Consider the following 13,093-nt stretch of genomic DNA (forward strand, 5'->3'; position numbering starts at 1 on the left):
AAGGTAAAATAATCTGTATATGCAATTAAATGGACGAACGAAGCTCGTGTTTTTTTCCAAAATACGTTTAAAATCCCACATTTTCCGACCTTCCAGACTGACCGTGTTTCACTACAGGCATAATTTTTACAGTCTTCATATCAAGAAACATCGTCAATCCGATATTAATGTTAACGGTAAAATCATCTATAATTGCAAATAAATGGATGACCGAAGCTTGGATTTCCCTGGATACATACAAAATGCGTAAAAACACATTTCTACATCAGCAGTTTTACTTTAATAAATTTTGTTTTGAGAATTTACAGATTTACGAGGCCTCACTCCATCTACATCCTCATCCAATGACGTACCTGCAGACTCCCCTTCGGACAGTACTCGGACAATATGCACTGGTTCGGCACGTCAATGCAGATTCCAACAAATCTGACAATATGATCATTCTGCAAGTCCTTGATCTGAAAGGAAACCAGGAGTAGATATTACATAAAAGTAACCCCAGTCTATAACTCACGACAACAGTAATAGCATTGTCAAGTGATGTAACTGACCTGCTGTTTAGGCGTGTTATATGAAACAGTATTGGTCGTTTGTTTGAGTTAGGTATTTTATGATTCAGCCAAACAAAACGTAATCCTTTGATGTGTCAGTGAGATAAACAGTGTGATGTAATATAAGTATACATACTATTAATTCTTAAGCAATATATTTGGGAAATGTGAATGATTTTGAATATGATATTATGTGTATGGTGCAATAATATCTTCTTTAATTAACTTTGAAGATTACACCATCACTAATCGTAGACAGCCATCTTCACCAAACACGTTTACGTCGTATTAATGACTTAGTTTATTATCATTTAGTGTGTGCGAGAGAGTGCTACCTTAGTTTATATTTTTGAATCATACTTAACTGCAAGTGATAATGTTTGTTTGTTGTTGAACACCGCACTCAGCAATATTCCAACTACATCTGTAAATAATCGAGTCTGGACCAGACAATCCAGTGATCAACAGCATGAGCATCAATCTACGATCTGTGTCAACCAAATCAGCGAGTCTGACCCCTCGATCCCGTTATTCCCCTCTTACGACAAGCATGGGTTGCTGAAGATCAATTCTAACCCGGATCTTCACGGGCCGCAAGTGATGCGTGTCAGTTCATCATGTGAATTTACAAATCATATCATTGCAATTATTGTGTACACAGTATTGTCAAGTTATGAAGATGTGACTAAATTGTGTATTGAAGCAACCAATATCACTCCGAAAACTCGACACTGAGTTGTTCTACAGCGTCCTTGACCTTCAGTGGGAAAGTATGACGTCATGAAAATGGCGTCTACTCTCAAACTTGACGTTGAACCAGTCGCTTGAGTTAATGAAGGCTGGACACATTTAGACAATGGTCATCGAAGATATGTACCTATTACTGGAAAATGTTGAGAAATATGTCAGGGATCCATTCATATATCTATAACTGCCAATGCGCGTTACTGCTTAACGGTCTGCGGTTCTCTAGCGTTGGAAGTTGAACTACTCAGACAAATGAGATCATCATTGACGCTCGCGTTAGACCATTCCACATATGAAATACAAGAATCCACCGACGCCTTAAGAATCATCACTCATTGAAATAGTCGGCAGAACCATTGGCGATTCACAATTGTCGGATAACAACTTCTTAAATAATGCTATAGCGAATGTACGGTATAGTGAGTGAGTGAGTTTAGTTTGACGCCGCTTTTAGCAATATTCCAGCAATATCACGGCGGGGGACACCAGAAATGGGCTTCACACAATGTGCCCATGTGGGGAATCGAACCCGGGGCTTCGGCGCGACGAGGGAACGCCTTAACCACTAGGCTACCCCACCGCCCGAATGTACGGTATAAATCACCTTTCGGGGACTTCATTGATTATTCATAGTAACCTTCACACCGATAGTTTGTCTTTGTATGCATTGTCTTCTCTTGCACCACCGGGGCGTGGGGGTAGCCTAGTGGTTAAAGCGTTCGCTCGTCACGCCGAAGACCCAGGTTCGATTCCCCACATGGGTACAATGTGTGAAGCTCATTTCTGGTGTCCCCGGCTGTGATATTGCTGGAATATTGCTAAAAGCGGCGTAAAACCATATTCACTCACTCACTCACTCACTGGTACCACCGATGGTGGTTGAATGAGAATAAAGGAAATGAAGATTGAAAAGTGATACATTCCGGACAACTACTTATTGTTAAAACAATAGCAAATGACGGATTTGTTTAACGTCTTGATAGGGCATGCACTTGGCCGTCCAATAGCAATATTAGTTTCAAGAATGATCAATATAAATCTGGACTGTTTTTTTCCGTTCGAGAAGGTTCCAGCATACATCTTACCGAATAGAATTGGGTTTACATCGTTTCTATTAGAGAGTGGTGTAAATTGCTTATAGAATTGGGTTTACACCGCTTCGATTATAGAGTGGTGTATATTCCTTACAACTACTTATTGTAAAAACATAGCGTTATTGTATTCAGTATATTTATTACACTTGACGCCGTGAGCATCCACAGCTACTTACATCCCACAGTAGTGCATTCCTGACAACTAATTATTGTAAATATGATAAACGTCTGCCGAACCTTAAGAAGCAAGGTAATACAATAACAAAATTGTTTAACAATAAAATACCCTGCCATAAACAGAACATTGCTGCATCTGCTCAAGAGAGGCCATTCGACGAGATCAATATGTAATGAAACATCTTCCGTTAAAGAATATTGCCATAGTAACGCACAAGATCTACAATGTGTCATTACCAACAAATCAAAGCCGAATATAATATCAATGATGTCCAAACAAAATGACATATAGAAACTTTATGTTCAGTGTTCAAGCCGAAATGTTAGAGGTGGTTCAGAGCCTCACCATCCATAACGACCTCATCCTGCATGTACCTTACTAAAAAACATTTTGTCTGTGTTTTTGACCACGTTGGGTTTCACTAGTGAGTGGGTTACTTTCTGTATCAACATATGGATGTCAGCCTAAGATCGCTGGGTCTGTCAGTTATACATGTTTCTTTGTAAAGTTTGGATAGATCAGCAAACGTCTATGATTACACAATGTCATTTAGAAAGTGGTCAAATGTAACATATGTTATATTACGCTTTCTTAGTAAGGTAGTGTGCTGGCGATTAGGTGACTAACTCTAAGGGCGTGGGTTCGAACCCCGGATGGGACTCAACCCAACAAAAGTACTAGAATCTATACTTTACTAAGAATGTGTAATCCTAAGTATAGCATATGTTACAACACATTCTAGTTATAGCTGCTTTCAACGACGCTGAGGCCACATTACTCAGATTGTGGCCAGTTATCATCTGACTTTGTTTACTTCTCCAGTTAACCACATCCTATACACACATAGAGCTTTTATCTAACACCACGCACAACAATCACCCACAACATCACTCATAACATCACCCACAACATCCCTCACAGCATCAATCACAACATCACTCCCAACATCACCCACAACATCACTCATAACATCACCCACAACATCCCTCACAGCATCAATCACAACATCACTCCCAACATCACCCACAACATCACTCATAACATCACCCACAACATCCCTCACAGCATCAATCACAACATCACTCACAACATCCCTCACAACATCACTCATAACATCACCCACAACATCCCTCACAGCATCAATCACAACATCACTCACAACATCACTCACAACATCACTCATAACATCACCCACAACATCCCTCACAGCATCAATCACAACATCACTCACAACATCACTCACAACATCACTCATAACATCACCCACAACATCCTCACAGCATCAATCACAACACCCACAACATCCCTCACAGCATCACTCATCATCACCCACATCATCCCTCACAGCATCAATCACAACATCACTCACAACATCACCCACAACATCACTCATAACATCACCCACAACATCCTCACAGCATCAATCACAACATCACTCATAACATCACCCACAACATCACTCATAACATCACCCACAACATCCCTCACAGCATCAATCACAACATCACTCACAACATCACCCACAACATCACTCATAACATCACCCACAACATCCCTCACAGCATCAATCACAACATCACTCACAACATCACCCACAACATCACTCATAACATCACCCACAATATCACTCACCCTCTTAATCTCCAGTAGTAGAGGCTTGCTGATACCGATACTCGTTCTTTCCACCATCTTCACGGCGATGATCGCTCCCTGAAAATCAAAATACGTAATCAATAATAATAATAATAATAGTGATAAGGCTACTTATATAGTACTGTTTAAATTTCACGGGCATTCTCTAAGCCTTACAGCTTGACGGAAATGATTACCCCGGATTACCCATGCTGTCTGTGAGGCGCTGGAAGGTTTAATTGCCATGTGACATTTCCCACCGGGTACCCATTTTCTGCTGGGTGAACAGTGCCGATTTTGAACAAACAACATGTATCACGCATGCCTCGTTGTAGGGCAAGACGGACGTCCTGAAACTCTCAGGGGTCAAGTTGCCAAACACGGTCGCCCATCCAAGGAATGTCCGTGACCACCGTTGCTTAACTCCAACGGATTTGCGGCCCGGCGTCTATGCACAAGATCACACACAACACTAACAATTCACAACAATAAGTTACTTTAACATTTATGAACACATGACGGCCACCGTGGTGTAGTGGTTAGAGCGTCCGTCCGGAGAGCGGAAGGTCGCGGGTTCGATCCCCGGTCGCGTCATACCAAAAGACGTTAAAATATGGTACTTGTTGGTCCCTGCCAGGCGCTCGGTATTAATGGGTACAACAAGGACTGGTCGGCTCGGAGTTAGTATAATGTGTCTGCGTGGGGTATTCATGCTTAACTATGGCATGGTATCTCTGTGAGCTAGCACTATAAAACCAGCTTAAGTCTGGGCTGGTACAAGCAGCCATATATACACACGCATGCACGTCGTCATACGAGCGAAATATTCTGAAGAGCGACGCTAACCCCATTTCACCTCATCTCACCTTATCAACTTTTTTCAAAATCTTACTCGTCATTCTTCCTTAACGAGGCTATCTAAGTACGAGAACATCTACAACGGCATTTGTTACTGGTTCCTTGGCTGGTTCGTGTTACATATTTCGGCTCATGTCTCACACACTATAAACGGCAGCGCTTTCAGTTACAACTATATCAGACTTTGAAATACGGTTTCTGATTAAATTTAATTCAAAGCTCTATGATCATTACACCTTGAGAAAAAATGGCCCGTGCTGTGTTCTGTCTGCACACGATCTTGTCATATGTAAATAGATTTACTTTTAGCAACGTGTGTTAGATGCCTTGTAGCTCAGCTGATATTATCAATGAAAACGTTTGAAGCATCTGAGTAACTTTGTTTGTAGTTTTGGAGCTCACCCAGCTTAAAGTTGCTTACTTAAAACATAATCATCTCCAATACCCATGGATTTTCTTCAATGATGTTGGAGTCTCTGGTTGTCGCTGCTGCGGAAACCCTTCTCTGGTTGATGTAAATTGTTCTACAAAATCGGAAATGAGGTCATGCCAAATTGGTAAACTTTCATCTTGCTTCACGTTCTGAAAGTGGTGGAAATCCCGCCTCTGTTGAATACTGGTGCTGTTTAATGAGGAACGGTCATCCAGCCATGACAACAAAAGAACAGGAGACTGTTAGTGACGTTTCCATGATGTTTATCTATTTGTTTTCATGTAGTTTCCAAGACAGCTTAGTATAATTCCATCCAGAAATAGAGCGGAATGTTCGAGCGAACCAACGACCGATCGACCGAACGAACGAATGAATTTATGAATGAATGAATGAATGAATATACGAATGAATGAACATATGAAATAATAAATGAATAAACATATAAATGAGAAATGCATGATTTATCAAATTTTCTTATAGTCTTTAGATATATTTGCGTTTTAGATCAATTCTCTTTGCTTTGGAAACATTTTTCGAATGAATGAAGTTGAAGAAAGATTGAGCTGACCAGGATTCTGAGGGCGAGTGAATTTAGTTTTACGCCGCACTCAGCAACATTCCAGCTATATGGCGAGGTCTGTCAATAATCGAGTCTGGACCAGACAATCCAGTGATCAACAGCATGAGCATCGATCTGCGCAATTGGGAACCGATGACATGTGTCAACCAAGCCAGCGAGCCTGACCGCACGATCCCGTTAGTCGCCTCTTACGACAAGCATGGGTTACTGAAGGCACCATCTAGCCCGGACCTTCACGGGTCGACCAGAATTCTGTATGAGTGTGCAATGGCAAATGTATTTGTTTTTATCAGATACATTTCTTCAGCGCAGGGGAAAACTGAAATTATTTGTTTTTATTATTTCATGTCGGAATGAATATTCAGGGCAGGTGAAAGATGGGAAACACAGAAAATATGGACAGTGTAATGTTGGCCATCGATGACCTCACTTGGACCAGAACACCGGCAGGAAAGCCAAAACCCCGAAGCCATAATCTTGTCAGCAAAGGGCACATATCGAGATCTTGTGGAGGAGACGTTAGATGTTCCCATTGCAAGGCTGTCGTGTCGTCTCAGTGGGCTGACTGCTGGTCCATGGTTAATCGCTGAACACAATCACCTGGGTCTGCTTGAAAACATTGTACATTTTAACGACAGCGTAAACCTGGAGCGTTTCTACCAGGCGTCAGACGTCTTGGATCCCAGCGCGCCATTGGTCTTTTTCATCAACCTAGAATACTCAGTTGCCGCTAAACCAGACATGTTTATACGCTGCATGGTCGTCTTTCAGGTTAAACGCAGCTCGTAAGCTTGACAGTATTTTACTTGAAACTTGCAAAGTGGTGTACCAATCCTTCTCAGCATTCGTATTGCTATACTGCCCTTCAAAAGTTTTGCCTCACTTAAAGCACTCACTATATGTTATGTATATATGTATGGCTACATCGGAGATGAATTTCTCCACTAACTTGGGGAACCAACTGAAAACCTTATGCAGATGAATTGCACGAGCATCATGCATCAAATTGATGTAAAGCATGTGCAAGTAGCATGCATGTGAACAGCTGCGTTTTGGTGTAAATGTTTGTTACGAATTCGTCAATTTTCACTGAGTTTCATCATTTATTGAACTCATCAGAATAATCTTTTCAACATTACAAATTTGTTTTACAACACATCAGTTCATGTGTAAACAGTACCTTTAAACAGTATGGAAAGTTTTGCAAAAAATATTTTAGAACAGTTGAGTTAAATAAATGGCTACATTTACACTAGTGAGTCTAGACTTTTGTTTGGGAGTATATTACCTCGCGTTACCACTTACTCCGCGGTCATCTTGCGAGACTGTTCTTATGGTTAAAGATTTGAAGATCTACACAGAACGAAACTTACACGTTTGGTCTTTCGTCTGATAGATGGCCTCATGTTAAAACTTGCATGTATTTGCACGAACATAACAGTACATAGTGTTGACACATACATCTTACTGACCAAGATTCTCTAGACTATAGTTTATCGTAATAGTTGATAGTTCAGTTTTGCATCGATTTCAAGAAATTCAAACATAACGAAATATACAATAAATATGCATTACCTCCATATTAAGAATTCATTGACATCATTTGGCGTGTAAATGTGTTTTAATGTGTTTCGATAAAACAACAACCTACATGCTTAGTCGTGAAATAAGAACTAAGTTAAAAGACATTATGAGAACAAAACTTGGTGCTCTACTGGGGCAAGCAAACACGTACGCCACTTGGCTAGCCTGTCACTGCTTCAACAGGCTCGGACAGCACCCCATGTATTTTTGCACTGATAGGTTTTCAACACGTATATAAAACATCTCGTGGTGACCACGATGGAAAAACATGAATTTTCTGACCCGTGTGATCCTTTGACTCATAAAAATTACAAAATGATGGGAATCCATGTTGATGTTATTATGACAAAAAGACATACTGATGTCTGTACAAGGCCCCGGAATGTTTAATATTGAATTTATTGCTGAATGTGAACATTCAAAATGTCATTTTGCGTGTCTTATACGATTCAAGGTCAATACCGAGTGTAACCTCCATGTGACTGTATGACAGCCAGCACTCTCCTCCTCATACACCCTGTCAACCTCCTGATCCTCTGAAGGGCCAGTCTACGCCATTCCTCGTGTAAAGCAGCTTGCAATTGGGCTAGGTTCTGCACAGGAGGATCCCTTTGTTGCACACGGCGACCAATTATGTCCCAGATGTGCCCCTAGATCGGGGCTCATTCAATCGTAAGATATGTCAGGGGAGCTTAACAAAGTTCTTTGTGTATATAAACGGCATACATAGCAATTCCGACTGACGGATACAGTGTGAGATACCTATCAGTTGTGTTTTGTAATTGACAAGCTCTTAACGTGCGACGATTCCAACTCACAATATTGCCTTCTGTATGTTGAGATAGAACCTGAGGGGTATAATAGTGGTATTATTGAATCCGGGGTTTCGCTACTCGGGGGCAAACACTGCGTGAAAGGTCGGACTTCCGTTTTCCGGACATCTTCCCACACTGAATTTGGAATGTCAAAATCTTAAAGCAAAGGTAACAAAGTAAAGATCTGAAAAAAAGAGGAAATGCAATTCTGCATGCCCAAGGACCTCGATTTCAAGAAGAAATAACACGGCACATCTTTTCATTTACCAAAGGTGACGTTATTCACAAGAGAAAATTTAGATAACACTTGCTTCCAGAAATATTCTGGAAACCTTCAGCAACCTTACATCGTTTGATAATTTCAGTTTCTAACTCAGTTGAGCAAAATGCAGCAGTAATTTTTTAAAGATTTTGTGGATTGGTTTCCAGGTCTGACCTTTCGCGAACAAATCCCGTAAAACTTTTGCTTGAGAATATTTACTTGAAAAAAACAGGTCTCATACTTCAGACTTTCGAGATGATATATTCCCCTAAACTAGTCTTAATATGACACTCAACCGCGCTCAAAGAGTCTCATACCCATCGCAGTCTCACAGACTGAGAGAACAACTGTCACAGAAATCGAAATCTAATACAAAAGTGACAAGTCTACATATATATTTCCCATCAAAAGTTTAGACTCACTTAAAACTCCCATTATATGTTATGTATATATATGTATATATATGTGGTTACATCGAAGATTGATTTCTCCACTAACTTGGGGGAACTAAATGCAAACCTTATGCGATGAATTGCACAAGGATCATGCATCAAATTGCTGCAAAGCATGTGCAACTACCTTGCATGTGAACAGCTGCGTTTTGGTGTAAAGTTTTGTTAATAATTCGCCATTTTTCACTGATTTTTATCATTTATTGAACTCATGACAATAATTTTTTTCAACGTTACGCATTTGTTTTACAATACATCAGTTCATGTGTAAACAGTACCTTTAAACAGTATGGAATATTTTGCAACATTTAGTTTAGAACAGCTGCCTGAAGTAAGTGGCTATATATACACTAGTGAGTCTAAACTTTTGAAGGGTAGTATATATTACATGTGGATACATAATCAGTCTTGAACACAACTTAAAACACCATTTCAGCTTCCCTCATCTTTCTGAAGCAATTCTTAAAAAAATACGATAGGCAAACATAAGCAGGTCTATCCGTACCCCCAAAAACACGACCAAAAATTAAAGAAACTTATAAACAAATATTCAGCGCCAAATAACGACACTAATTTAACAGTGAGCGTCAGGAAAACGAGGAGCCATTCAACGCATGCGCACCAGCATATGTAAGAAAACATCCGGCGTTATTTTAATTAGAATATGGGTCCCCCCTGCGTTGAAAGCCAGGATGTCTCACAAATTATATTGTATCCGCATGGTGCATGTCAATAATTACCTCCCTTTCCACATCCAGATTGCCATATTTTCCAGTAATATGTATCTAATGGAGGCACATCGGCAGTTGCCCTGCGGTTCTTGGTCGTTATGCTCATCAGACCAAACATATTGACACGTTCTCCTGTATCGGCTGAAAACTTCCACTTTGAGTGGCAAGAAATTTGCAATTTTCCTTAATACCCCTTCTGAAGCTTTACTGTCATATCTATTCAAATTCTGGACCTATCTGTTGAAATTAGTGCCACGTCTTGTCTGGTCGAAGCCCCTTATCCCCAGTCATAATAGCCTCGTTAACAGGGGGATGGGATACAGCCTGCTGATTGGTCGTCAATGGGAGATAATGACGCGTATTACAAAAGCGCCCCCTGTCGCCGGAAGGAGCAGTGCCGGGGGAGTCTGGGTTAGTCAAGGGAGATAAGCCTATTAATTTCCTGCTTGGTTGAGAAAGATTTTGGATTAGGTTAGGATGATGTTTCTTTTATGTAAAAAACAAATTGGTACATTATTTTTATATTGATATTTTTGTTGGCAAAATAAGGTGTTGAGAGTTTATACACGAAGTGCCAATTTGGAACTATATTCCCAGGAAGCAGACATCCCCCATGAACATCTTTGTAATCAGGTGCCTTTGGTTTCTTTGTGAAAAGGTCTAAATGATTCTAAAAGGTAGTGTCACTATTTGTGTTCATCAACAGTCATTTCTTTCTAATAGAAGAAAGAATACAGGGGATTGGAATCAAAATACGCCATTTCCCATGGTTAGAGTAGACTATAAATGGGGGTCAGTTGGCCACAATGGAGGAACTGTTTCACATCGGTTTTATTTTCCCTGCTGTGGCCAAAGCTACCTCTGTATCTTTGACCTATATTAAACAGCAGAACCATTAAAAAAATCATCTTTTCAGATTCAGTGTCTTGCCTTCAGGCACTTCAAAAGGTCACTTCGAGTCAGTCTGTCATCAAAGGCATTTTTGGCATAGTAGGTAACACTAAAGCCGATGCTGCAGCTAAAACAGCTCTTGACAAAGCGGTATATTATGTATGATTTCTCCACTAACTTGGGGCTTTAGTGAAACCGGTATATTATGTAAGACAAATTCCTTATTTTTAAATTTGGTTTTAAAAAGTTTTCAAAATCCAAAAAATAATGTAATGAAGAAATATGTATTTAATGAAACTCATTTAAACTTTGTAATTAAGATGGACTTGTGTATATGTTCAGACTTATGGCTGAAGGGGCGGTGAAGTGATCTAATGGCTAAAGAGTTCGCTCGTAACGCTGAAGACCCGGGTTCGATTCCCCACGTGGTTGCAATATGTGAAGCCCATTTCCTGGTGCCCCACGCTGTAATATTGCTGGAATATTGCTAAAAGCAGCGTAAAACCATACGCACTCACTCTTGGGCTGAAATAATGTTCACGCGACATAAAACCTTAACCCAGCTTCTCACTCATCAGCGTTAAGCTTTCCTTCAGTGGTGAGTCTCATCACGCCCGCACAAATGTCAGTAGACTTAAAATCGACAGTCCATGTGTTAATCGGCATTTTCATATTGGTGTACGGAAAATCACCTCGGGCAAATCGAATAACAGAAAAATGAACGCTTTCATTGTTTATAGGGCTTTTGCGGTACATTTAACAAATTTTCAAAATCATATTACACATCTGCTGGAGACACTTTTAGATACCCCCTCCCACACTCTTACCACTACCAACTCACAAAAAAACCTAGCAGTTCGTCTATGAATAGTCTTCGTATTGTCATATCATTGTACGCGCCGTCGATTAGCACGGGTAATTTCCTGAGGGAATTATTAAGCCCTGAAATAGCTCATCTTAGTTGTAAGGCGTGAATCTGTTGTTCTCTCGTGTCATCCTGTTTCTACGTGAATAGTTAGCTGACAATATGTGGGACATGGCGTGAGTGAACTTAAAGATTTACACATCTGATACCAAACCCATGGACGCAAGCAGCTTAATGAGGTATGTGCGTGTGTGCGTGTGCTGGAAATACAGCTGTATGATTGCAGTCTGTTAATAGTTAGTTTGTTAAATTATTGGTTTGTTGTTTAACGTTGCTTGCAATATAGCAACGGCGGTTTGTAAACAATTGAGTCCTTTACCAGACAATCTAGTGATCAACATCATGAGCATCGATCTACGCAATTGGAATACGATGCCATGTATCAACAAAGTCAGCGAGCCTGACCACCCGGTCCCTTTATTGTAGTGGCTAGAAGCATGGTTGCTTAAAACCAATTCTAGCCCGTATCTCCACCGTGACGGGTCGGTGATCCCGAGAATGACCCTACCTCCTCAAGCAATCCACGTTGACATAGACTTGCTTATCAGGTTTGACCTACACCCCGTTCTTAGATCGCTAGGGATGTCGAGTGTGGAACCAGAGACTGACTAATAAAGTCAAACGATGCCAGACATTTACAACCGTACGCAATACGTCGAGAATAATCTGAAGGTATAATCATCATTAACTAACCCTTCTTGAAATGGCTGCCTGATTTGTGTCTGAGGAAGATTACTCAACCTCCTTTCAGGAACCGTGTCTTATTAACAAGTACCTGATATTCCACTCTGAGACTTTTGTGTTATCGGACACTGTTTGGAGGCATTGTCGAACCGAGTTAGACGAGACTTGTCTACTGCCAGCGATGTCTGCAGTAACCGCCGTCTGTTCTCTTTTCGATCACATTTACCCAGAACCCCTGGGACTTCCTGTTCAGAACAGATCCCAACAAGCAGCGCTGGTCGGAGGAGACGACTAAACTGATGGTGTGTATTCATGACTCGGTTTGTTAGCATATCTGGGAAAGATGCCAAAAGTAGGATCGGGTGGTCCGACTCCCTGACTCGGTTGATGCACGTCATCATATTCCAGACGACAAAGTCGGTATCAGGTGGTCCGACTCCCTGACTCGGTTGATGCACGTCATCATATTCCAGATGACAAAGTCGGTATCAGGTGGTCCGACTCCCTGACTCGGTTGATGCACGTCATCATATTCCAGGTGACAAAGTGGGTATCAAGGTGGTCCGACGTCTGACTCGGTTGATGCACGTCATCATATTCCAGATGACAAAGTGGGTATCGGGTGGTCCGACTCCCTGACTCGGTTGATGCACGTCATCATATTCCAGATGACAAA

At 40.9% G+C, this 13,093-nt stretch overlaps 1 protein-coding gene across 1 annotated transcript in view; it reads right to left on the reverse strand.

Annotated features, from left to right (window-relative positions):
* LOC124265512 (atrial natriuretic peptide receptor 1-like) overlaps positions 1–13,093 on the reverse strand; it is a 255,099-nt gene that overhangs the window by 12,516 nt on the left and 229,490 nt on the right. The window contains exons 10-11 of the mRNA XM_046700296.1: positions 4,203–4,280; positions 354–458 (exon numbers count right to left, since the gene is read on the reverse strand). Coding sequence (XP_046556252.1) covers positions 354–458; positions 4,203–4,280 — 183 coding nt within the window. The remainder of the gene's footprint in view (positions 1–353; positions 459–4,202; positions 4,281–13,093) is intronic.

The sequence above is a fragment of the Haliotis rubra genome, unplaced genomic scaffold (genome assembly GCF_003918875.1).
Source record: "Haliotis rubra isolate DU_JTF1 unplaced genomic scaffold, ASM391887v1 Scf980, whole genome shotgun sequence".
In the NCBI taxonomy this organism is placed as follows: Eukaryota; Metazoa; Mollusca; class Gastropoda; order Lepetellida; family Haliotidae; genus Haliotis; species Haliotis rubra.